The sequence below is a fragment of the Aegilops tauschii genome, chromosome 3, assembly GCF_002575655.3.
Source record: "Aegilops tauschii subsp. strangulata cultivar AL8/78 chromosome 3, Aet v6.0, whole genome shotgun sequence".
NCBI classification, from domain to species: domain Eukaryota; kingdom Viridiplantae; phylum Streptophyta; class Magnoliopsida; order Poales; family Poaceae; genus Aegilops; species Aegilops tauschii.
In genome coordinates, this window is record NC_053037.3 from 616,916,227 (window position 1) to 616,940,224 (window position 23,998).

General features: G+C 44.1%; 1 protein-coding gene across 1 annotated transcript; it reads right to left on the bottom strand.

Annotated features, from left to right (window-relative positions):
• Positions 1 to 119: 119 nt before the first annotated feature.
• Positions 120 to 22,439, bottom strand: LOC123497708 (uncharacterized). Its single transcript, XM_073495790.1, has 6 exons — positions 21,505 to 22,439; positions 21,252 to 21,396; positions 3,214 to 3,353; positions 2,991 to 3,114; positions 819 to 929; positions 120 to 533 (listed from the first exon to the last, which is right to left on the bottom strand). Exons 1-6 carry the CDS (start codon positions 22,437 to 22,439, stop codon positions 120 to 122), a joined length of 1,869 nt encoding a protein of 622 aa, XP_073351891.1.
• Between the last annotated feature and the right edge of the window lie 1,559 nt (positions 22,440 to 23,998).

Sequence of the window (23,998 nt, forward strand, 5' to 3'; positions counted from 1 at the left end):
CAGCCACTGCATAGCTATCATGCATCGTTTGTGAGACGGTGATATTTTAATCAAGCAATTCCTTAGTTATCGTTATTTGTTAATCCTTGTTGCCAAATTGAAGTGTTACACACAGATACTCAAGTTTCCTCAAGTAATAGTGGCATGTCAAAAACAACATCCACGTTAACCTCATCAACAACTTCACTGGACACTTTACTGAACATGTCTGAAGTTATCTCCTTAGTTGTAATTCCATCAGCTACTTTGGTGCTCCGTACGACGAACTCACCCAGGTGCTGCATGTCCTTTGGCGGCTTACTTTGCAACTGTAATGTTATGTCAACGGCACAACTGGATAGTGGCGGCACAATTCCTTTGTTTGGTTGTATGCAGTATGGCATCGGGCTCACCGGTTGTATACTGAAGGCAATGCTAGCAGTTGTATCGTTGGCTAACTGAAGTAGGCATGATATCTGCTTGTTAGGTTCAAAATGAAAATGTAGCTTGAGTGGCTCAATCCCAAGCATATCATCATCCCAGTGGGGCCTTATCTGCAACAAAAGAGCAATATATAAATTACTACGAACAAATTTACTTAGGAGTACTATTTTAAGTGTATTTTGAATTTTTTACCAAGGAAAAAAGTTGATGTATATATAAATAGTTGTAATTAAAATGAGATGCTTCCAGAAATCTTGTATTTCCCACTGAAATATATTTGGTAAGCCTGGTTCTGACATTGACGAGGAAAGCCCCATTGGAAGATGCTTTAAGGAACTATACCTACAGTACCTGTCAAAAACTACTAGGGTCCTGATGACATGTTACAAGCTTACCTGCTCAGCGTCAGATTCATCGGCATTGCTGGTTTGTTCCAAGGTACCATCAGTTTTGTTGATATCATGTATGACATCCCATATAAATGGCCGTTTGTATGGATCACTTTCCTGACAATGTAGGCCTATTCCGATGCATTTAGTTATTTGTAATTGCTGGTAAGCCCATGGTGTTTCCTTCAGTGATTTCTTCCATCTATGCCTCCATCTCCTCAGCACCTGTCATTTCACATAGCATATTTAAGACGAAGCAAAAATACGTATTTCAAAATGTAAAGTGTGCAAACTCACTCATTTTTCTTATTACACTAAGAATCTAAACAGTTGTGGCCCAACTTCCTACTCAAACACCAACAAAGGATGACAGGAGCAGGAGGAAATAGCAGTGTTCACAGGGGCATTAGATCTTGAAGATGCCTCCATCAACAATAAATCAAACCCTAGAATAGCCAAAGTTGTCGGAAAATATGCCACCACCATAGAACACATGACCTTGGATAGTTGGGTGGCTAGTTCCTAAAGGAACTCCACAAAAATGGTGGTGGAGAACAAATATCTGTATATTTGTTTAGTGAGCGAGCCAGGGGTGTTTGAGAGTTATCCTGTTCTAGGGGCTTTGAGTGTATCACCAAGTTTAACTTATTATCCGGATATACAGATAGACATGCCATGAACACTAGTAGAAAACAGGGATTTGGTCACAGGGCAGTTTTAACATTAGTCCCGGTTCAGTCACGAACCGGGACTAATGTGAGCATTTATCCCGGTTCGTGCGGCTAAGGCATTAGTCCCGGTTGGTGCCACAAACCGGGACTAAAGGGTGCGATGCCCATTAGTCCCGGTTGGTGGCACCAACCGGGACTAAAGGTTAGACCTTTAGTCCCGGTTGGTGCCACCAACCGGTACTAATGGGCTTTGAGGCATTAGTACCGGTTCATGGCACGAACCGGTACTAAAGGTCCTATTTTCAAACTCTACCCCCCCCCCCCCCCCCCGGTGGACCGCCTTTTCAGTTTTAGAAAAAACAAAAGAAAATGATGGAAGTGTCAATAAAATAAAATAAAATAAGTTTCCCATGTGATATGTGGTCTAGTTGTTGGGAAAATTAACAAATATGAATTTTGACTTTATTTGCAAAATCTCTCTGGAATTTCTTAAAATGGGCATAACTTTTGCATACGAACTCGGATGAAAAAGTTTTTTATATGAAAAATCATCTACTCGAAAAGTTACATCCGAATTTAACTGGGGAACCTTGTTAAACATTTTCAAAATCCTCAAAAACCTAACAGAAAAAAGTTACGGGGCTTTTAAGATCTGGAGAGGCAAAAAAATTCAAAAAATTTCAAATTGTGGTCAAACAATGGTCAAACTAATTATTCTAGAATATTAGTGTTACTAAATAATTATTTCAGTTGTTTTGAATTTTTGGTCAAATCTGGTCAAACTGTGGTCAAATCTGGTCAAACTGTGGTCAAACAATGGTCAAACTAATTATTCCAGAAATATTAGTGTTACTAAATAATTATTGTTTTTTAAAACAATAGTTTCAAACTCAAACAGTGAAATGTGTCACTTCATGCTCAAGCTAAATTCCTGAGGGTTAATAGGATTGACATCTTACTATTGTTAGGAAAACAACATGTGCAGACTTGGAAACGAGGGAGAATAGAACCCGGAAGTTAAGCGTGCTCAGGCTGGAGTAGTGAGAGGATGGGTGACCGTCCGGGAAGTTAGATGATTTGGAATGATGAGGGGTGATTAGAGATTAGAGGATAAATTGAGCAGTGATGAGGGGTGGTGAATAGAGATTAGAGGTTCAAATAATTCAGAAATTTGAAAATTAAAAAAAAATTAAAAAAATTCGCAAAAAAAATTTCAAAAAAAAATCATAAAATTTCCTTTAGTGGACGGCCTTTAGTCCCGGTTCGTGTAAGAACCGGGACTAAAGGGGGAGGCATTAGTAACGACCCTTTAGTGCCGGTTCAAAAACCGGGACTAAAGGCCCTTACCAACCGGGACAAAAGCCCCCTTTTCTACTAGTGGAAGTACCATGTTAATATATTATATTATGCAATTCAGTACGAGTACACGGATAAATACTAACAATATGCATATTAGCATATTTCTAGCCAGCATCAAGAAAGGGACCATCCAATAGAACATTCTTACATTACTGTTCGCAGGGATTTCTTTACATCCTGTCACCAGTTCAATGATTATTACGCCCAAACTATAGATGTCTGATCTGACCGACATCTTACCACCAAGTAGGTATTCAGGACAGCAATACCCTCTGCACAAACATACCGCAATTTGATACATTATCACATAAGGAGAATGTAAGAGAGTAAATGCCAAGAAAAACAATTGGTTCTTTAAATGCACAACTTACAATGTTACACAACGATTTGCATCCATTGTTTGTGATTTTTCATCAAGTCTTGACGATCCAAAATCCGCGATTTTCGCCACCATGTGGTTATCTAGAAGTATATTATCAGGTTTCAAATCCATATGAAAAATATGCTTTTCCTTGTGAAGATAAAGCAAACCATCACAAATTTGCTTTATTATCTGATAACGTCTATTCCAGTCAAGTCCCCTTAATTCGTCTGCCGAAAAGAAGAAACAATATTAGGGAAGCATGATATGTTCCAGTATTTCATTTGTTCATGAAAAAGTACACACTGAAGTATAACACACTATTATTTTTCTATTCAATCCCTTTAATCGTCGATTATGACCTTCACAATAGAAGCAAAAGAAGAATGAAAATAAAGAGGTCAAGAGAAGAACTGAAATGCATGCGACATTAACGTACCAGTAATATATTCATGAAGGTTTCCATTGCCGATATGCTCAAAACAGAGCAATCTTTCTCTTATCTCAGCGTAAATATACTCTCTTGATCCTTCAATCTTCATTGCAGAATGCTCAGTAGAAGCACAGTAGCCAAGAAACCGGACTACATTTTCATGATTAACATTCAATAGACTGTTGACTTCACGATAAAAAATCTTTTCATCGATTGTGTGGTGGCTGAAAATCCTCTTCACAGCAACATTCTTATTTGGGAGTACACCCTGTAAACTTCTCTTATAAGTATAAGGACCATATTCATCTCTAATGTTGCAGTCTAATATTCTTTATTTTTATTTTGCACAATATTGGTACCCAAAGAAGTCTAACGACCCGACTTCAATTCTTAGAATTGACAGGTGACGCACAGGGGTTTTCCCCTATTTATTGATGATCAAGTTTGGTGTGTGGTGGAACCACTCCTCAAAAAGTATCTTGATATTCATTTAAAAAATTCTAAGGACCATGTTTATCTTGTACTCATACTAAAATGGTCATATGCATCCCTAGTTGGTGCAGAGGCCGGGAAAGTGAAATTCTCCCCCAATTTTTTAGAAGAATCATTAAGATCTCGCCCCGCGTCGCTCTCCCAGGAGCGGCTCGGGCAGACCTGCACGCCGCCACGGCCGGCTCCCTCCCGCCTCCTCCCCCACCTCGCCGCTGCCATAGGGCGCCGCGGGCAAAGCCCACACGGCGTCGGCGGCGGCGGGGCTGTCTTCTCTCGCGCGCCTCGACGGATCTCGATGGATCTCAAGCGGCGGCGGCTGATGCGTGTACATTGGCAGTGCGGGCCTAGGAGCAGGGCGCGGTCCTGTGCCTTACCTCGCGTGCTGGGGTCGCCTTCAACGCTGCTGGAGGCTGGCAGCTGCGGCTGGGGGCGGCGGCCGGTTCACGCGGCGACCGGATGCCGGGGCGGCGGCCCCGGAGCTTGGCGGTGTTCTTGGTCGGCACTCGGCGAGCGGTGGCGGGGCGTGCGGCGGCGGGCCTCGGCAGGTGGCGGCGGGCACGGGGCTCGCGTCGGCGCTCTGGCGTGTGCAGGTGGCGGCGGCCCCTGTGCGCGGTCGGCGGCTCCCTCTCCGACCCGGACGGCGCGAGGGGTGGCGGTGGCCCGGCATGGCTGGCGATCTGGATGCGGTTGGGCCAGCGGCTCGCTGGTCTGCTGAAGATCCAGGGGCATCATCGTCTCCGACTCGATCTGCTTCCGTTCGTGCTAGATCCGGTACAGGGAAATAGTCGCCATCTCCCGGTGCTGGCTACATGGATCTGGCGGCGACGACTGGACCCTTGGTCTAGTCTTCGAGAGAGAAGGCAGCGGTCCGAGCACAAGAAGCGGATGGAGTTCTTCGAACAGATCTGGGTGAAAACCTGCTCTTGGCTAGATGCCAAAGCCGGCGATGGCGGCTCTCTACGGTGTCGTTCGCTTCTTGAAGGCATTGCCGTGGAGAAGTTCTAGACTATGATCTGCTACCTCTAGGGGAAACCCTAGATCGATAGATCAGAAGACGGCGGCACATTTGTGTCGTTTCCCCCTTGGGGCTGTCTTTCTTGGAGGTGTACGCGGGCTCGAGGGACCAGTGGACGACGTGTTTGGTGGAGCGGTGCTTCATCATGCACATTGATGGTGACAGATCTCAATGGCTTGGCGCTCTAGAGATTAGGCGGCTGATGTGCGATGATGGACTCGCACAGGAGGGTGACGCTGTCTGGCGTCATGGTGGCGTCGACGGCAGCTAGACCGGCCAAGGTAGATGCAGCAGTACAGCACTGAAGATGGATCGGTGACAGGTGGCTGCAGCGGCCTCATACCCGACAGGCGTCCTGGTTGAGGAGTGCGTCGGACTGGTGGGTGCCCCATACCCGGCAGGCGTCCTGGTTGGGACCTCAGGTCTTAGATGTTAGGTTTGGCTGCAAGGTCAATTTGGTATTAGGCACAGACTAACAGCATCCCTTCATCAACTGGATAGGAGTAGCGACAGATGTTGCCTAGACGGTGGATTTAGTCTTACTGTTGTATGACTTTGTAAGGTCTTGTGTGAATAATTAATAAAGTGGATGCATGCATCATCCAGATGCAGAGGCCGGGGTCCTCCTCCATTTCTAAAAAAAGAAGTCGTTCTTCTAATATATGAAGGAAATATGCCCTAGAGGCAATAATAAAGTTATTATTTATTTCCTTATTTCATGATAAATGTTTATTATTCATGCTAGAATTGTATTGACTGGAAACTTGATACATGTGTGAATACATAGACAAACATAGTGTCACTAGTATGCCTCTACTTGACTAGCTCGTTAATCAAAGATGGTTGAGTTTCCTAGCCATAGACATGAGTTGTCATTTGATTAACGGGATCACATCATTAGGAGAATGAATTGATTGACTTGACCCATTCCGTTAGCTTAGCACTTGATCGTTTAGTATGTTGCTATTGATTTCTTCATGACTTATACATGTTCCTATGACTATGAGATTATGCAACTCCCGTTTACCGGAGGAACACTTTGTGTGCTACCAAACGTCACAACGTAACTGGGTGATTATAAAGGTGCTCTACAGGTGTCTCCGAAGGTACTTGTTGGGTTGGCGTATTTCGAGATTAGGATTTGTCACTCCGATTGTCGGAGAGGTATCTCTGGGCCCACTCAGTAATGCACATCACTATAAGCCATGCAAGCATTGTAACTAATGAGTTAGTTGCGGGATGATGTATTACGGAACGAGTAAAGAGACTTGCCGGTAACGAGATTGAACTAGGTATTGAGATGCCGACGATCGAATCTCGGGCAAGTAACATACCGATGACAAAGGGAACAACGTATGTTGTTATGCGGTCTGACCGATAAAGATCTTCGTAGAATATGTGGGAGCCAATATGAGCATCCAGGTTCCGCTATTGTATATTGACCGGAGACGTGTCTCGGTCATGTCTACATAGTTCTCGTACCCGTAGGGTCCGCACGCTTAAAGTTCGATGACGGTTATATTATGAGTTTATGTGTTTTGATGTATCGAAGGTAGTTCGGAGTCCCGGATGAGATCGGGGACATGACGATGAGTCTCGAAATGGCCGAGACGTAAAGATCGATATATTGGACGACTATATTCGGACTTCGGAAAGGTTCCGAGTGATTCGGGTATTTATCGGAGTACCGGAGAGTTACAGGAATTCGCCGGGGAGAAGTATTGGGCCTTATTGGGCCATACGGGAATAGAGGAGAGAGGCCAAAAGGAATGAGGCGCGCACCCCCCCTCTGGTTCGAATTGGACAAGGGGTGCAGCCCCCTTTTCCTTCTCCCTCTCCCCCTCTTTCCTTCTCTCCTACTCCAACAAGGAAAGGAGGAGTCCTACTCCCACCGGGAGTAGGACTGCCCCCTTGGCGCGCCCTCCTCCTTGGCCGGCCGCCTCCCCCTTGCTCCTTTATATACGGGGGCTGGGGGGCACCCCATAGACACAACAATTGATCATTGATATCTTAGCCGTGTGCGGTGCCCCCCTCCACCATATTACACCTCGATAATATCGTAGCGGTGCTTAGGCGAAGCCCTGCGTCGGTAGAACATCATCATCGTCAGCGCGCCGTCGTGCTGACGAAACTCTCCCTCAACACTCAGCTGGATCGGAGTTCGAGGGACGTCATCGAGCTGAACGTGTGCTGAAGTCGGAGGTGCCGTGCGTTCGGCACTTGATCGGTCGGATCGTGAAGACGTACGACTATATCAACCGCGTTGTGTTAACGCTTCCGCTTTCGGTCTACGAGGGTACGTGGACAACACTCTCCCCTCTCGTTGCTATGCATCACCATGATCTTGCATGTGCGTAGGAATTTTTTTGAAATTACTATGTTCCCCAACAGTGGTATCGGAGCCTGGTTTTATTCGTAGATGTCATATGCACGAGTAGAACACAAGTGAGTTGTGGGCGATATAAGTCATACTGCTTACCAACATGTCATACTTTGGTTCGGCGGTATTGTTGGATGAAGCGGCCCGGACTGACATTACGCGTACGCTTACGCGAGACTGGTTCTTCCAACGTGCTTTGCACAGAGGTGGCTGGCGGGTGTCAGTTTCTCCAACTTTAGTTGAACCAAGTGTGGCTACGCCCGGTCCTTGCGAAGGTTAAAACAGCACCAACTTGACAAACTATCGTTGTGTTTTTGATGCGTAGGTAAGAACAGTTCTTGCTAAGCCCAGTAGCAGCCGCGTAAAACTTGCAACAACAAAGTAGAGGACGTCTAACTTGTTTTTGCAGGGCATGTTGTGATGTGATATGGTCAAGACATGATGCTAAATTTTATTGTATGAGATGATCATGTTTTGTAACCGAGTTATCGGCAACTGGCAGGAGCCATATGGTTGTCGCTTTATTGTATGCAATGCAATCGCCATGTAATTGCTTTACTTTATCACTAAGCGGTAGCGATAGTCGTAGAAGCAATAGTTGGCGAGACAACAACGATGCTACGATGGAGATCAAGGTGTCGCGCCGGTGACGATGGGGATCATGACGGTGCTTCGGAGATGGAGATCACAAGCACAAGATGATGATGGCCATATCATATCACTTATATTGATTGCATGTGATGTTTATCTTTTATGCATCTTATCTTGCTTTGATTGACGGTAGCATTATAAGATGATCTCTTATTAAATTTCAAGATAAAAGTGTTCTCCCTGAGTATGCACCGTTGCCAAAGTTCGTCGTGCCCAGACACCACGTGATGATCGGATGTGATAAGCTCTTCGTCCATCTACAACGGGTGCAAGCCAGTTTTGCACACGCAGAATACTCAGGTTAAACTTGACGAGCCTAGCATATGCAGATATGGCCTCGGAACACTGAGACCGAAAGGTCGAGCGTGAATCATATAATAGATATGATCAACATAGTGATGTTCACCATTGAAAACTACTCCATTTCACGTGATGATCGGTTATGGTTTAGTTGATTTGGATCACGTGATCACTTAGATGATTAGAGGGATGTCTATCTAAGTAGGAGTTCTTAAGTAATATGATTAATTGAACTTAAATTTATCATGAACTTAGTACCTGATAGTATCTTGCTTGTCTATGTTGATTGTAGATAGATGGCCCGTGCTGTTGTTCCGTTGAATTTTAATGCGTTCCTTGAGAAAGCAAAGTTGAAAGATGTTAGTAGCAATGATGCAGATTGGATCCGTGATCTGAGGTTTATCCTCATTGCTGCACAGAAGAATTATGTCCTTGATGCACCGCTAGGTGACAAACCTATTCCAGGAGCAGATACAGATGTTATGAACGTTTGGCTAGCTCAATATGATGACTACTTGATAGTTTAGTGCACCATGCTTAAACAGCTTAGAATCGGGACTTCAAAGACGTTTTGAACGTCATGGACCATATGAGATGTTACAGGAGTTGAAGTTAATATTTCAAGCAAATACCCGAGTTGAGAGATATGAAGTCTCCAACAAGTTCTATAGCTAAAAGATGGAGGAGAATAGCTCAAGCAGTGAGCATGTGCTCAGATTGTCTGGGTACTACAATCGCTTGAATCAAGTGGGAGTTAATCTTCCAGATAAAATAGTGATTAACAGAATTCTCTAGTCACCATCACCAAGTTAGTAGAACTTTGTGATGAACTATAGTATGCAAGGGATGACGAAAGTAATTCCCGAGCTCTTCGCGATGCTGAAATCGACGAAGGTAGAAATCAAGAAAGAGCATCAAGTGTTGATGGTTAACAAGACCACTAGTTTCAAGAAAAGGGCAAATGGATAGAAGGGGAACTTCAAGAAGAACGGCAAGCAAGTTGCTGCTCAAGTGAAGAAGCCCAAGTCTGGACCTAAGCCTGAGACTAAGTGCTTCTACTGCAAAGGGACTGGTAACTGGAAGCGGAACTGCCCAAGTATTTGGTGGATAAGAAGGATGGCAAAGTGAACAAAGGTATATTTGATATACAGATTATTGATGTGTATTTTACTAGTGTTCGTAGCAACCCCTCGGTATTTGATACTGGTTCAGTTGCTAAAGTGTAGTAACTCGAAACAGGAGTTGCATAATGAACAGAAACTAGTTAAGGATGAAGTGACGATGTGTATTGGAAGTGGTTCCAAGATTGATATGATCATCATCGCACACTCCCTATACTTTCGGGATTAATGTTGAACCTAAATAAGTGTTATTTGGTGTTTGCGTTGAGCATGAATATGATTTGATCATGTTTATTGCAATACGGTTATTCATTTAAGTTAGAGATTAATTGTTGTTATGTTTACATGAATAAAACCTTATATGGTTACACACCCAATGAAAATGGTTCGTTGGATCTCGATCGTAGTGATACACATATTCATAATATTGAAGCCACAAGATGCAAAGTTAATAATGATAGTGCAACTTATTTGTGGCACTGCCGTTTAGGTCATATTGGTGTAAAGCGCATGAAGAAACTCCATGCTGATGGGCTTTTGGAATCAGTTGATTATGAATCACTTGATGCTTGCGAACCATGCCTTATGGGCAAGATGACTAAAACGCCGTTCTCCGGAACAATGGAGCGAGAAACAAATTTGTTGGAAATCATACATACTGATGTATATGGTCCGATGAATATTGAGGCTCGCGGCAGGTATCGTTATTTTCAGACCTTCACAGATGATTTGAGCAGATATGGGTATATCTACTTGATGAAACATGAAGTCTGAAACATTTGAAAAGTTCATATAATTTCAGAGTGAAGTAGAAAATCATCGTAACAAGAAAATAAAGTTTCTACGATCTGATCGTGGAGGAGAATATTTGAGTTATGAGTTTGGTCTTCAGTTAAAACAATGTGAAATAGTTTCACTTCTCACGTCACCTAGAACACCACAGCGTAATGGTGTGTCCGGATGTCATAACCGTACTTTATTAGATATGGTGCGATCTATGATGTTTCTTACCAATCTACCACTATCGTTTTGGGGTTATGCATTAGAGACTGCTGCATTCACGTTAAAAAGGGCACCGTCTAAGTCCGTTGAGACGACACAATATGAACTGTGGTTTGGCAAGAAACCAAAGTTATCGTTTCTTAAAGTTTGGGGTTGTGATGCTTATGTGAAAAAGCTTCAACCTGATAAGCTCGAACCCAAATCGGAGAAATGTGTCTTCATAGGATACCCAAAGGAGACAATTGGGTACACCTTCTATCATAGATCCGAAGGCAAGATATTCATTGTTGAGAATGGATCCTTTCTAGAGAAGGAGTTTCTCTTGAAAGAAGTGAGTGGGAGGAAAGTAGAACTTGATGAGGTAACAGTAGCTGCTCCCTTATTGGAAAATAGTTCATCACAGAAACAGGTTCCTGTGACGCCTGCTCCAATTAGTGAGGAAGTTAATGATGATGATCATGGAACTTCAGATCAAGTTGTTACTGAACCTCGTAGGTCAACCAGAGTAAGATCCGCACCAGAGTGGTACGGTAATCCTGTTCTGGAGGTTATGTTACTAGACCATGACGAACCTACGAACTATGAGGAAGCGATGATGAGCCCAGATTCCGCAAAATGGCTTGAGGCCATGAAATCTGAGATGGGATCCATGTATGAGAACAAAGTATGGACTTTGATTGACTTGCCCAATGATCGGCGAGCCATTGAGATTAAATGGATCTTCAAGAGGAAGACGGACGCTGATAGTAGTGTTACTATCTACAAAGCTAGAATTGTCACAAAAGGTTTTCGACAAGTTCAAGGTGTTGACTACGATGAGAGTTTCTCACTCGTATCTATGCTTAAGTCTGTCCGAATCATGTTAGCAATTGCCGCATTTTATGAAATCTGGCAAATGGATAAACAAAACTGCATTCTTTAATGGATTTATTAAAGAAGAGTTGTATATGATGCAACCAGAAGGTTTTGTCAATCCTAAAAGAGCTAACAAAATATGCAAGCTCCACCGATCCATCTATGGACTGGTGCAAGCATCTCGGAGTTGGAATATACGCTTTCATAAGTTGATCAAAGCATATAGTTTTATACAGACTTGCGGTGAAGCCTGTATTTACAAGAAAGTGAGTGGGAGCACTACAACATTTCTGATAAGTATATGTGAATGACATATTGTTGACCGAAAATAATGTAGAATTATTCTGCAAAGCATAAAGGAGTGTTTGAAAGGAGTTTTTCAAAGAAAGACCTCGGTGAAGCTGCTTACATATTGAGCATCAAGATTTATAGAGATAAATCAAGACGCTTGATAAGTTTTTTCAATGAGTACATACCTTGACAAGATTTTGAAGTAGTTCAAAATGGAACAGTCACAGAAAGAGTTCTTGCCTGTATTGCAAAGTATAAAGTTGAGTAAAGACTCAAAACCCGACCACAACAGAAAATAGAAAAGAGAATGAAAGTCATTTCCTATGCCTCAGTCATAGGTTCTATAAAGTATGCTATGCTGTGTACCAGACCTATTGTGTACCTCACCATGATTTTGGCAAGAGGGTACAATAGTGATCTAGGAGTAGATCACTGGACAACGGTCAAAATTATCCTTAGTGGAATAAGGAAATATTTCTCGGTTATGGAAGTGACAAAAGGTTCGTCGTAAAGAGTTGCGTCGATGCAAGTTTTGACACAGATCTGGATGACTCTAAGTCTCAGTCTGGATACATATTGAAAGTGGGAGCAATTAGCTAGAGTAGCTCCATGTAGAGCATTGTTGACATAGAAATTTGCAAAATACATACGGATCTGAATGTGGCAGACCCATTGACTAAACTTCTCTCACAAGCAAAACATGATCACACCTTAGTACTCTTTGGGTGTTAATCACATAGCGATGTGAACTAGATTATTGACTCTAGTAAACCCTTTGGGTGTTGGTCACATGACGATGTGAACTATGGGTGTTAATCACATGGTGATGTGAACTAGATTATTGACTCTAGTGCAAGTGGGAGACTGAAGGAAATATGCCCTAGAGGCAATAATAAAGTTATTATTAATTTCCTTATTTCATGATAAATATTTATTATTAATGCTAGAATTGTATTAACCGGAAACTTGATACATGTGTGAATACATAGACAAACATAGTGTCACTAGTATGCCTCTACTTGACTAGCTCGTTAATCAAAGATGGTTGAGTTTCCTAGCCATAGACATGAGTTGTCATTTGATTAACGAGATCACATCATTAGGAGAATGATATGATTGACTTGACCCATTCCGTTAGCTTAGCACTTGATCGTTTAGTATGTTGCTATTGCTTTGTTCATGACTTATGCATGTTCCTATGACTATGAGATTATGCAACTCCCGTTTACCGGAGGAACACTTTGTGTGCTACCAAACGTCACAACGTAACTGGGTGATTATAAAGGTGCTCTACAGGTGTCTCCGAAGGTACTTGTTGGGTTGGCGTATTTCGAGATTAGGATTTGTCACTCCGATTGTCGGAGAGGTATCTCAGGGCCCACTCAGTAATGCACATCACTATAAGCCTTGCAAGCATTGTAACTAATGAGTTAGTTGCGGGATGATGTATTACGGAATGAGTAAAGAGACTTGCCGGTAGCGAGATTGAACTAGGTATTGAGATACCGACAATCGAATCTCGGGCAAGTAACATACCGATGACAAAGGGAATAACGTATGTTGTTATGCGGTCTGACCGATAAAGATCTTCGTAGAATATGTGGGAGCCAATATGAGCATCCAGGTTCCGCTATTGGTTATTGACCGGAGACGTGTCTCGGTCATGTCTACATAGTTCTCGAACCCGTAGGGTCCGCACGCTTAAAGTTCGATGAGGGTTATATTATGAGTTTATGTGTTTTGATGTACCGAAGGTAGTTCGGAGTCCCGGATGAGATCGGGGACATGACGACGAGTCTCGAAATGGCCGAGACGTAAAGATCGATATATTGGACGACTATATTCGGACTTCGGAAAGGTTCCGAGTGATTCGGGTATTTATCGGAGTACCGGAGAGTTACGGGAATTCGCCGGGGAGAAGTATTGGGCTTATTGGGCCATACGGGAATAGAGGAGAGAGGCCAAAAGGAAGGAGGCGCGCACCCCCCCTCTGGTCCGAATTGGACAAGCGGTGCAGCCCCCTTTTCCTTCTCCCTCTTCCCCTCTTTCCTTCTCTCCCACTCCTACAAGGAAAGGAGGAGTCCTACTCCCGGTGGGAGTAGGACTCCCCCCTTGGCGCGCCCTCCTCCTTGGCCGCCCGCTTTCCCCTTGCTCCTTTATATACGGGGGCTGGGGGGCACCCCATAGACACAACAATTGATCATTGATCTCTTAGCCGTGTGCGGTGCCCCCCTCCACCATATTACACCTGATAATGTCGTAGCGGTGCTTAGGCGAAGCCCTGCGTCGGTAGAACATCATCATCGTCACCACGCCGTCGTGCTGACGAAACTCTCCCTCAACACTTGGCTGGATCGGAGTTCAAGGGACGTCATCGAGCTGAATGTGTGCTGAACTCGGAGGTGCCGTGCGTTCGGTACTTGATCGGTCGGATCGTGAAGACGTACGACTACATCAACCGCGTTGTGTTAACGCTTCCGCTTTCGGTCTACGAGGGTACGTGGACAACACTCTCCCCTCTCGTTGCTATGCATCACCATGATCTTGCGTGTGCGTAGGAAATTTTTCGAAATTACTACGTTCCCCAACAGTGGTATCAAAGCCTGGTTTTATGCGTAGATGTCATATGCACGAGTAGAACTCAAGTGAGTTGTGGGCGATATAAGTCATACTGCTTACCAGCATGTCATACTTTGGTTCGGCGGTATTGTTGGATGAAGCGGCCCGGACTGACATTACGCGTACGCTTACGCGAGACTGGTTCTTCCGACGTGCTTTGCACAGAGGTGGCTGGTGGGTGTCAGTTTCTCCAACTTTAGTTGAACCGAGTGTGGCTACGCCCGGTCCTTGCGAAGGTTAAAACAGCACCAACTTGACAAACTATCGTTGTGGTTTTGATGCGTAGGTAAGAACGGTTCTTTCTAAGCCCAGTAGCAGCCACCAAAAACTTGCAACAACAAAGTAGAGGACGTCTAACTTGTTTTTGCAGGGCATTTTGTGATGTGATATGGTCAAGACATGATGCTAAATTTTATTGTATGAGATGGTCATGTTTTGTAACCGAGTTATCGGCAACTGGCAGGAGCCATATGGTTGTCGCTTTATTGTATGCAATGCAATCGCCATGTAATTGCTTTACTTTATCACTAAGCGGTAGCGATAGTCGTAGAAGCAATAGTTGGCGAGACGACAACGATGCTACGATGGAGATCAAGGTGTCGCGCCGGTGACGATGGGGATCATGACGGTGCTTCGGAGATGGAGATCACAAGCACAAGATGATGATGGCCATATCATATCACTTATATTGATTGCATGTGATGTTTATCTTTTATGCATCTTATCTTGCTTTGATTGACGGTAGCATTATAAGATGATCTCTCATTAAATTTCAAGATAAAAGTGTTCTCCCTGAGGATGCACCGTTGCCAAAGTTCATTGTGCCCAGACACCACGTGATGATCGGGTGTGATAAGCTCTACGTCCATCTACAACGGGTGCAAGCCAGTTTTGCACACGCAGAATACTCAAGTTAAACTTGACGAGCCTAGCATATGCAGATATGGCCTCGGAACACTGAGACCGAAAGGTCGAGCGTGAATCATATAATAGATATGATCAACATAGTGATGTTCACCATTGAAAACTACTCCATTTCACGTGATGATCGATTATGGTTTAGTTGATTTGGATCACGTGATCACTTAGATGATTAGAGGGATGTCTATCTAAGTAGGAGTTCTTAAGTAATATGATTAATTGAACTTAAATTTATCATGAACTTAGTACCTGATAGTATCTTTCTTGTCTATGTTGATTGTAGATAGATGGCCCGTGCTGTTGTTCCGTTGAATTTTAATGCGTTCCTTGAGAAAGCAAAGTTGAAAGATGTTAGTAGCAATGATGCAGATTGGATCCATGATCTGAGGTTTATCCTCATTGCTGCACAGAAGAATTATGTCCTTGATGCACCGCTAGGTGACAAACCTATTGCAGGAGCATATACAGATGTTATGAACGTTTGGCTAGCTCAATATGATGACTACTTGATAGTTTAGTGCACCATGCTTAAACAGCTTAGAATCGGGACTTCAAAGACGTTTTGAACGTCATGGACCAGATGAGATGTTCCAGGAGTTGAAGTTAATATTTCAAGCAAATACCCGAGTTGAGAGATATGAAGTCTCCAACAAGTTCTATAGCTAAAAGATGGAGGAGAATAGCTCAAGCAGTGAGCATGTGCTCAGATTGTCTGGGTACTACAATCGCTTGAATCAAGTGGGAGTTAATCTTCCAGATAAAATAGTGATTAACAGAATTCTCTAGTCACCATCACCAAGTTAGTAGAACTTTGTGATGAACTATAGTATGCAAGGGATGACGAAAGTAATTCCCGAGCTCTTCGCGATGCTGAAATCGACGAAGGTAGAAATCAAGAAAGAGCATCAAGTGTTGATGGTTAACAAGACCACTAGTTTCAAGAAAAGGGCAAATGGATAGAAGGGGAACTTCAAGAAGAACGGCAAGCAAGTTGCTGCTCAAGTGAAGAAGCCCAAGTCTGGACCTAAGCCTGAGACTAAGTGCTTCTACTGCAAAGGGACTGGTAACTGGAAGCGGAACTGCCCAAGTATTTGGTGGATAAGAAGGATGGCAAAGTGAACAAAGGTATATTTGATATACAGATTATTGATGTGTATTTTACTAGTGTTCGTAGCAACCCCTCGGTATTTGATACTGGTTCAGTTGCTAAAGTGTAGTAACTCGAAACAGGAGTTGCATAATGAACAGAAACTAGTTAAGGATGAAGTGACGATGTGTATTGGAAGTGGTTCCAAGATTGATATGATCATCATCGCACACTCCCTATACTTTCGGGATTAATGTTGAACCTAAATAAGTGTTATTTGGTGTTTGCGTTGAGCATGAATATGATTTGATCATGTTTATTGCAATACGGTTATTCATTTAAGTTAGAGATTAATTGTTGTTCTGTTTACATGAATAAAACCTTATATGGTTACACACCCAATGAAAATGGTTCGTTGGATCTCGATCGTAGTGATACACATATTCATAATATTGAAGCCAAAAGATGCAAAGTTAATAATGATAGTGCAACTTATTTGTGGCACTGCCGTTTAGGTCATATTGGTGTAAAGCGCATGAAGAAACTCCATGCTGATGGGCTTTTGGAATCACTTGATTATGAATCACTTGATGCTTGCGAACCATGCCTTATGGGCAAGATGACTAAAACGCCGTTCTCCGGAACAATGGAGCGAGAAACAAATTTGTTGGAAATCATACATACTGATGTATATGGTCCGATGAATATTGAGGCTCGCGGAAGGTATCGTTATTTTCAGACCTTCACAGATAATTTGAGCAGATATGGGTATATCTACTTGATGAAACATAAAGTCTGAAACATTTGAAAAGTTCATATAATTTCAGAGTGAAGTAGAAAATCATCGTAACAAGAAAATAAAGTTTCTACGATCTGATCGTGGAGGAGAATATTTGAGTTACGAGTTTGGTCTTCAGTTGAAACAATGTGAAATAGTTTCACTTCTCACGTCACCTAGAACACCACAGCGTAATGGTGTGTCCGGATGTCATAACCATACTTTATTAGATATGGTGCGATCTATGATGTTTCTTACCAATCTACCACTATCGTTTTGGGGTTATGCATTAGAGATAGCTGCATTCACGGTAAAAAGGGCACCGTCTAAGTCCGTTGAGACGACACAATATGAACTGTGGTTTGGCAAGAAACCAAAGTTATCGTTTCTTAAAGTTTGGGGTTGTGATGCTTATGTGAAAAAGCTTCAACCTGATAAGCTCGAACCCAAATCGGAGAAATGTGTCTTTATAGGATACCCAAAGGAGACAATTGGGTACACCTTCTATCACAGATCCGAAGGCAAGATATTCATTGCTGAGAATGGATCCTTTCTAGAGAAGGAGTTTCTCTTGAAAGAAGTGAGTGGGAGGAAAGTAGAACTTGATGAGGTAACAGTACCTGCTCCCTTATTGGAAAATACTTCATCACAGAAACAGGTTCCTGTGACGCCTACACCAATTAGTGAGGAAGTTAATGATGATGATCATGGAACTTCAGATCAAGTTGTTACTGAACCTCGTAGGTCAACCAGAGTAAGATCCGCACCAGAGTGGTACGGTAATCCTGTTCTGGAGGTTATGTTACTAGACCATGACAAACCTACGAACTATGAGGAAGCGATGATGAGCCCAGATTCCGCAAAATGGCTTGAGGCCATGAAATCTGAGATGGGATCCATGTATGAGAACAAAGTATGGACTTTGATTGACTTGCCCAATGATCGGCGAGCCATTGAGATTAAATGGATCTTCAAGAGGAAGACGGACGCTGATAGTAGTGTTACTATCTACAAAGCTAGAACTGTCACAAAAGGTTTTTGACAAGTTCAAGGTGTTGACTACGATGAGAGTTTCTCACTCGTATCTATGCTTAAGTCTGTCTGAATCATGTTAGCAATTGCCGCATTTTATGAAATCTGGCAAATGGATAAACAAAACTGCATTCTTTAATGGATTTATTAAATAAGAGTTGTATATGATGCAACCAGAAGGTTTTGTCAATCCTAAAAGAGCTAACAAAATATGCAAGCTCCACCGATCCATCTATGGACTGGTGCAAGCATCTCGGAGTTGGAATATACGCTTTCATAAGTTGATCAAAGCATATAGTTTTATACAGACTTGCGGTGAAGCCTGTATTTACAAGAAAGTGAGTGGGAGCACCACAGCATTTCTGATAAGTATATGTGAATGACATATTGTTGATCGGAAATAATGTAGAATTATTCTGCAAAGCATAAAGGAGTGTTTGAAAGGAGTTTTTCAAAGAAAGACCTCGGTGAAGCTGCTTACATATTGAGCATCAAGATTTATAGAGATAAACCAAGACGCTTGATAAGTTTTTTCAATGAGTACATACCTTGACAAGATTTTGAAGTAGTTCAAAATGGAACAGTCACAGAAAGAGTTCTTGCCTGTATTGCAAAGTATAAAGTTGAGTAAAGACTCAAAACCCGACCACAGCAGAAAATAGAAAAGAGAATGAAAGTCATTTCCTATGCCTCAGTCATAGGTTCTATAAAGTATGCTATGCTGTGTACCAGACCTATTGTGTACCTCACCATGATTTTGGCAAGAGGGTACAATAGTGATCTAGGAGTAGATCACTGGACAACGGTCAAAATTATCCTTAGTGGAATAAGGAAATATTTCTCGGTTATGGAGGTGACAAAAGGTTCGTCGTAAAAAGTTGCGTCGATGCAAGTTTTGACACAGATCTGGATGACTCTAAGTCTCAATCTGGATACATATTGAAAGTGGGAGCAATTAGCTAGAGTAGCTCCATGCAGAGCATCGTTGACATAGAAATTTTCAAAATACATACGGATCTGAATGTGGCAGACCCGTTGACTAAACTTCTCTCACAAGCAAAACATGATCACACCTTAGTACTCTTTGGGTGTTAATCACATAGCGATGTGAACTAGATTATTGACTCTAGTAAACCCTTTGGGTTTTGGTCACATGACGATGTGAACTATGGGTGTTAATCACATGGTGATGTGAACTAGATTATTGACTCTAGTGCAAGTGGGAGACTGAAGGAAATATGCCCTAGAGGCAATAATAAAGTTATTATTTATTTCCTTATTTCATGATAAATGTTTATTATTCATGCTAGAATTGTATTAACCGGAAACTTGATACATGTGTGAATACATAGACAAACATAGTGTCACCAGTATGCCTCTACTTGACTAGCTCGTTAATCAAAGATTGTTGAGTTTCCTAGCCATAGACATGAGTTGTCATTTGATTAACGGGATCACATCATTAGGAGAATGATATGATTGACTTGACCCATTCCGTTAGCTTAGCACTTGATCGTTTAGTATGTTGCTATTGCTTTCTTCATGACTTATACATGTTCTATGACTATGAGATTATGCAACTCCCGTTTACCAGAGGAACACTTTGTGTGCTACCAAACGTCACAACGTAACTGGGTGATTATAAAGGTGCTCTAGAGGTGTCTCCGAAGGTACTTGTTGGGTTGGCGTATTTCGAGATTAGGATTTGTCACTCCGATTGTCGGAGAGGTATCTCTGGGCCCACTCAGTAATGCACATCACTATAAGCCTTGCAAGCATTGTAACTAATGAGTTAGTTGCGGGATGATATATTACGGAACGAGTAAAGAGACTTGCCGGTAACGAGATTGAACTAGGTATTGAGATACCGACGATCGAATCTCGGGCAAGTAACATACCGATGACAAAGGGAATAACGTATGTTGTTATGCGGTCTGACCGATAAAGATCTTAGTAGAATATGTGGGAGCCAATATGAGCATCCAGGTTCCGCTATTGGTTATTGACCGGAGACGTGTCTCGGTCATGTCTACATAGTTCTCGAACCCGTAGGGTCCGCACGCTTAAAGTTCGATGACGGTTATATTATGAGTTTATGTGTTTTGATGTACCGAAGGTAGTTCGGTGTCCCGGATGAGATCGGGGACATGACGACGAGTCTCGAAATGGCCGAGACGTAAAGATCGATATATTGGACGACTATATTCGGACTTCGGAAAGGTTCCGAGTGATTCGGGTATTTATTGGAGTACCGAGAGTTACGGGAATTCGCCGGGGAGAAGTATTGGGCTTATTGGGCCATACGGGAATAGAGGAGAGAGGCCAAAAGGAAGGAGGCGCGCACCCCCCCTCTGGTCCGAATTGGACAAGGGGTGCAGCCCCCTTTTCCTTCTCCCTCTCCCCCTCTTTCCTTCTCTCCCACTCCAACAAGGAAAGGAGGAGTCCTACTCCCGGTGGGAGTAGGACTCCCCCCTTGGCACGTCCTCCTCCTTGGCCGGCCGCCTCCCCCTTGCTCCTTTATATACGGGGGCAGGGGGGCACCCCATAGACACAACAATTGATCATTGATCTCTTAGCCGTGTGCGGTGCCCCCCTCCACCGTATTACACCTCGATAATGTCGTAGCGGTGCTTAGGCGAAGCCCTGCGTCGGTAGAACATCATCATCGTCACCACGCCGTCGTGCTGACGAAACTCTCCCTCAACACTCGGCTGGATCGGAGTTCAAGGGACGTCATCGAGCTGAACGTGTGCTGAACTCGGAGGTGCCGTGCGTTCGGTACTTGATCGGTCGGATCGTGAAGACGTACGACTACATCAACCGCGTTGTGTTAACGCTTCCGCTTTCGGTCTACGAGGGTACGTGGACAACACTCTCCCCTCTCGTTGCTATGCATCACCATGATCTTGCGTGTGCGTAGGGAATTTTTTAAAATTACTACGTTCCCCAACAATATACCCATCACCAAATAATCTGGCTGGATAAGATCCACATTGATTTGCTATTATATTGCTGAAGTTGGAATGTTTCAGGTGCTATGTACCTAATCTTCTCTACAAAGTCAGTGTTACCTTGTAAACAATTCCAAATCCACCCCGACCGATTTCTCTGTCTTCAGAGAAATTTCTCGTGATGCTCTTCAGAAGCTCAAACGGTAGATTCGTTGGTTCCTTTGTGCCATCAAGTATATGTTCCAGCACATCATGTTCCATTGACCTGTCACACAATCATAACACTTTGAGTAATTATCGCAAGTGGTTTCTAGTAGAGCTCTTTGGCCGGCTTAACATTAGTCGTGAGATCACATAAATCTTGAGAGCAAACCTGGAATTGTTAGCCTTGGATATGTTGTAATCAACTTTGTACCTTGCATGCCGCTGCCACGCCTCAATTACCTGGGCTTGGAGATTATCGACCTTTAGTATCCCATAGTGAGTCTTGATATGTTTCAATAAGTTCCTGGTCCTGCTTATGAAGCCCGTGAAACCTTTTGTCTTGACAGGGTTATCATCTGCAAGAAGCATCAAGTCATTGATGCTGTTGTGGATGTCGTGCGACAGCTTCTGCATCTCCTTCATCCAGTAGTTGTCTTGCTCGTCAGGCCCCTCTAGCCGAGTCATCTTCAAGAGGAAGGTGTTCACTGTCTCGAGCTCAGTTTTGAGGAACACGATCTTTTCGCCTGCACTCTTGAAATGCTTGTACTCGTGGTACAAAAGACTGGCCAGCGGGAACACGTAAATTGGTTCGAACCGTGTGGAGCAGCTCCAAAAAAGATCAAACCAGAAACTGTTGGTACCCTTGGAGATGTTATAATCAACTTTGTATCTTGATCCATACTGCTGCCCCAACTCAATGACTAGGTCTTGGAGATTATTGACCTCAGATTGCATCTTGTGGCAAGTCTCAATATGTTTCAGTAGGTTCCTGGTCCTGATTATGAAGCCCTTGAAACCTTTTGGGTTGGCGGTTTTATCATCTCCTAGAAGTACAAAGTCCTTGATGCCGTTGTGAACGTCGTGCGACAGTTTCTGTATTTCCTTCATCCAGTACTTGTCTCGCTCATCAAGCTCCTCTACATGGGACATCTTCAAGAGGAAAGCGTTAATTGCTTTGAGCTCGGCTTTAAGGAACATGATCTTGGCATGCACCCTCTTTACACGCCCGTATCCCTCTATCAGAAGAGCGCACAGATTGGTCATGATGATGCCTAGAATCTGCGTTAGAATCTGCGTGGCAGTGCTAACTATAATCCCGTCCATGGGCGCTACAATCAACATGATCATTAGTTTGGCACAGGCAAAAGTTTCGGAGGTAATGTTAGTGAAGTTTCAGATGGAAGTGACACAAGTGACTAGAGCAACAGAAACAATTTTGCACAAAATGATAACTAAATCCTTGCAGCCAAACTAATTAATTAGATGCATTTCTGTTCTGAAAATGAGTGTTTACCCCTGACCTTATTTTATTTTGCATCGAACCCCTGGCCTTATTTGAAAAGGCGGAGCAAACATCCACAATTACGAAATATCTCTCCTTCCTATCTAAAAAGCCACGTAGTGTTCCCTGTTTCGCTTTAGCTTCGGCCCTGTTCGGTGTCCATCCGCTCCGCTGCTCTGCTCCGGGAGCGGACGGAGCTGCAGCGAAAAGTCTTGGAGCGGGCGAAACGATGCTCCGCAGATCCGCGGATTTCAAAGAGCCAGCGCATTGCCGAACGGGGCCTTCATCCTCCAGAAAAAAATTATGTGAGACCTGTGTTCCCTGTTTCGCTCCCGTTACTTACGCTCTCCCACCATCGCCCTAAACAACCGCCCATAACTTAGAGGACGTCTGCATCCCTTCAGATCAAACCCCCTCCCACGATCCTTTTCACTCATTCACGGATTTTTCGGCCATAGGATCCAGTCCCACCAACAGGTTCTTCTCTCCTCGCCCTCATCCACGGCGCCCTAGAACACGTCCCTTGCCTTCCGTTCATAGGCAACGGCGGAGACGGAGAGCTCATAATCGAGTGGCAACAGGCACTTACGTATCCCTGGTGCATCCCCTGCGTGTCCTGGACGTATTCTGAATTTTTTTTTCTTTATTTTTATTAGAAAAAACCTGATACGTAGGGATACGCGTATCCCATGCGTGTCCGGGCGTATCCCTCCCTCAACGTAGCTTATATGTGGTGGACTGGTGGGTAGGATGGAGAGCTTGGCGCAGCAACGTGACACGGGTGGAGAGCGCAGCCAATGATGGCGGGATGGCCGATTGATCTGCGGCAGCGTGGAAGGAGAGAGCTCGGCGGTCGGCGGCGGCTCGGCCAGCTGTTCGGCGCAGGTCATCGGCGGGGCGGGCACCAGGTCGCCCCCTGATCGATAGCCGGCGGCGTAGAGTTCGTCGGCCTTGTCTTGGCCTGGTGGCTCGGTGCCGCTCCCTTCATGTGTGGCCGGGATGGGCGGCCCATCGAGCTTGGGGTTGGCAGACCTGCAAGGCTCCTAGCGGCGGTAGTTCGCCGCCTTTGGCAGTGGCCGCGCTGCCGCCACCTAGCGTAGCGCCTGGTTATTTTTTTTTAAGGTAGCGTAGCGCCTGGTCGTGGGGCGGAAGATGCTCACCCCTGGACGGCTAGGGCAGCGATGCTGCGTGGGCCGGTGGAGGCCTGCATGGCGGCCTGTGAGGGGCTGACGCGTGGCGGGCTGGCGGGGGAGGTCCTGGGCTGGGCTTCCCCATTTGTTGGGCCGAGTGGCCGGGTGGAGCCTTTTGGCCATTGGTGATGGCAAATCAGGGCTAATCCAGCGCATTGGTTAGGCTGCCTCGCTGGCGCTGGGGTTGCCGG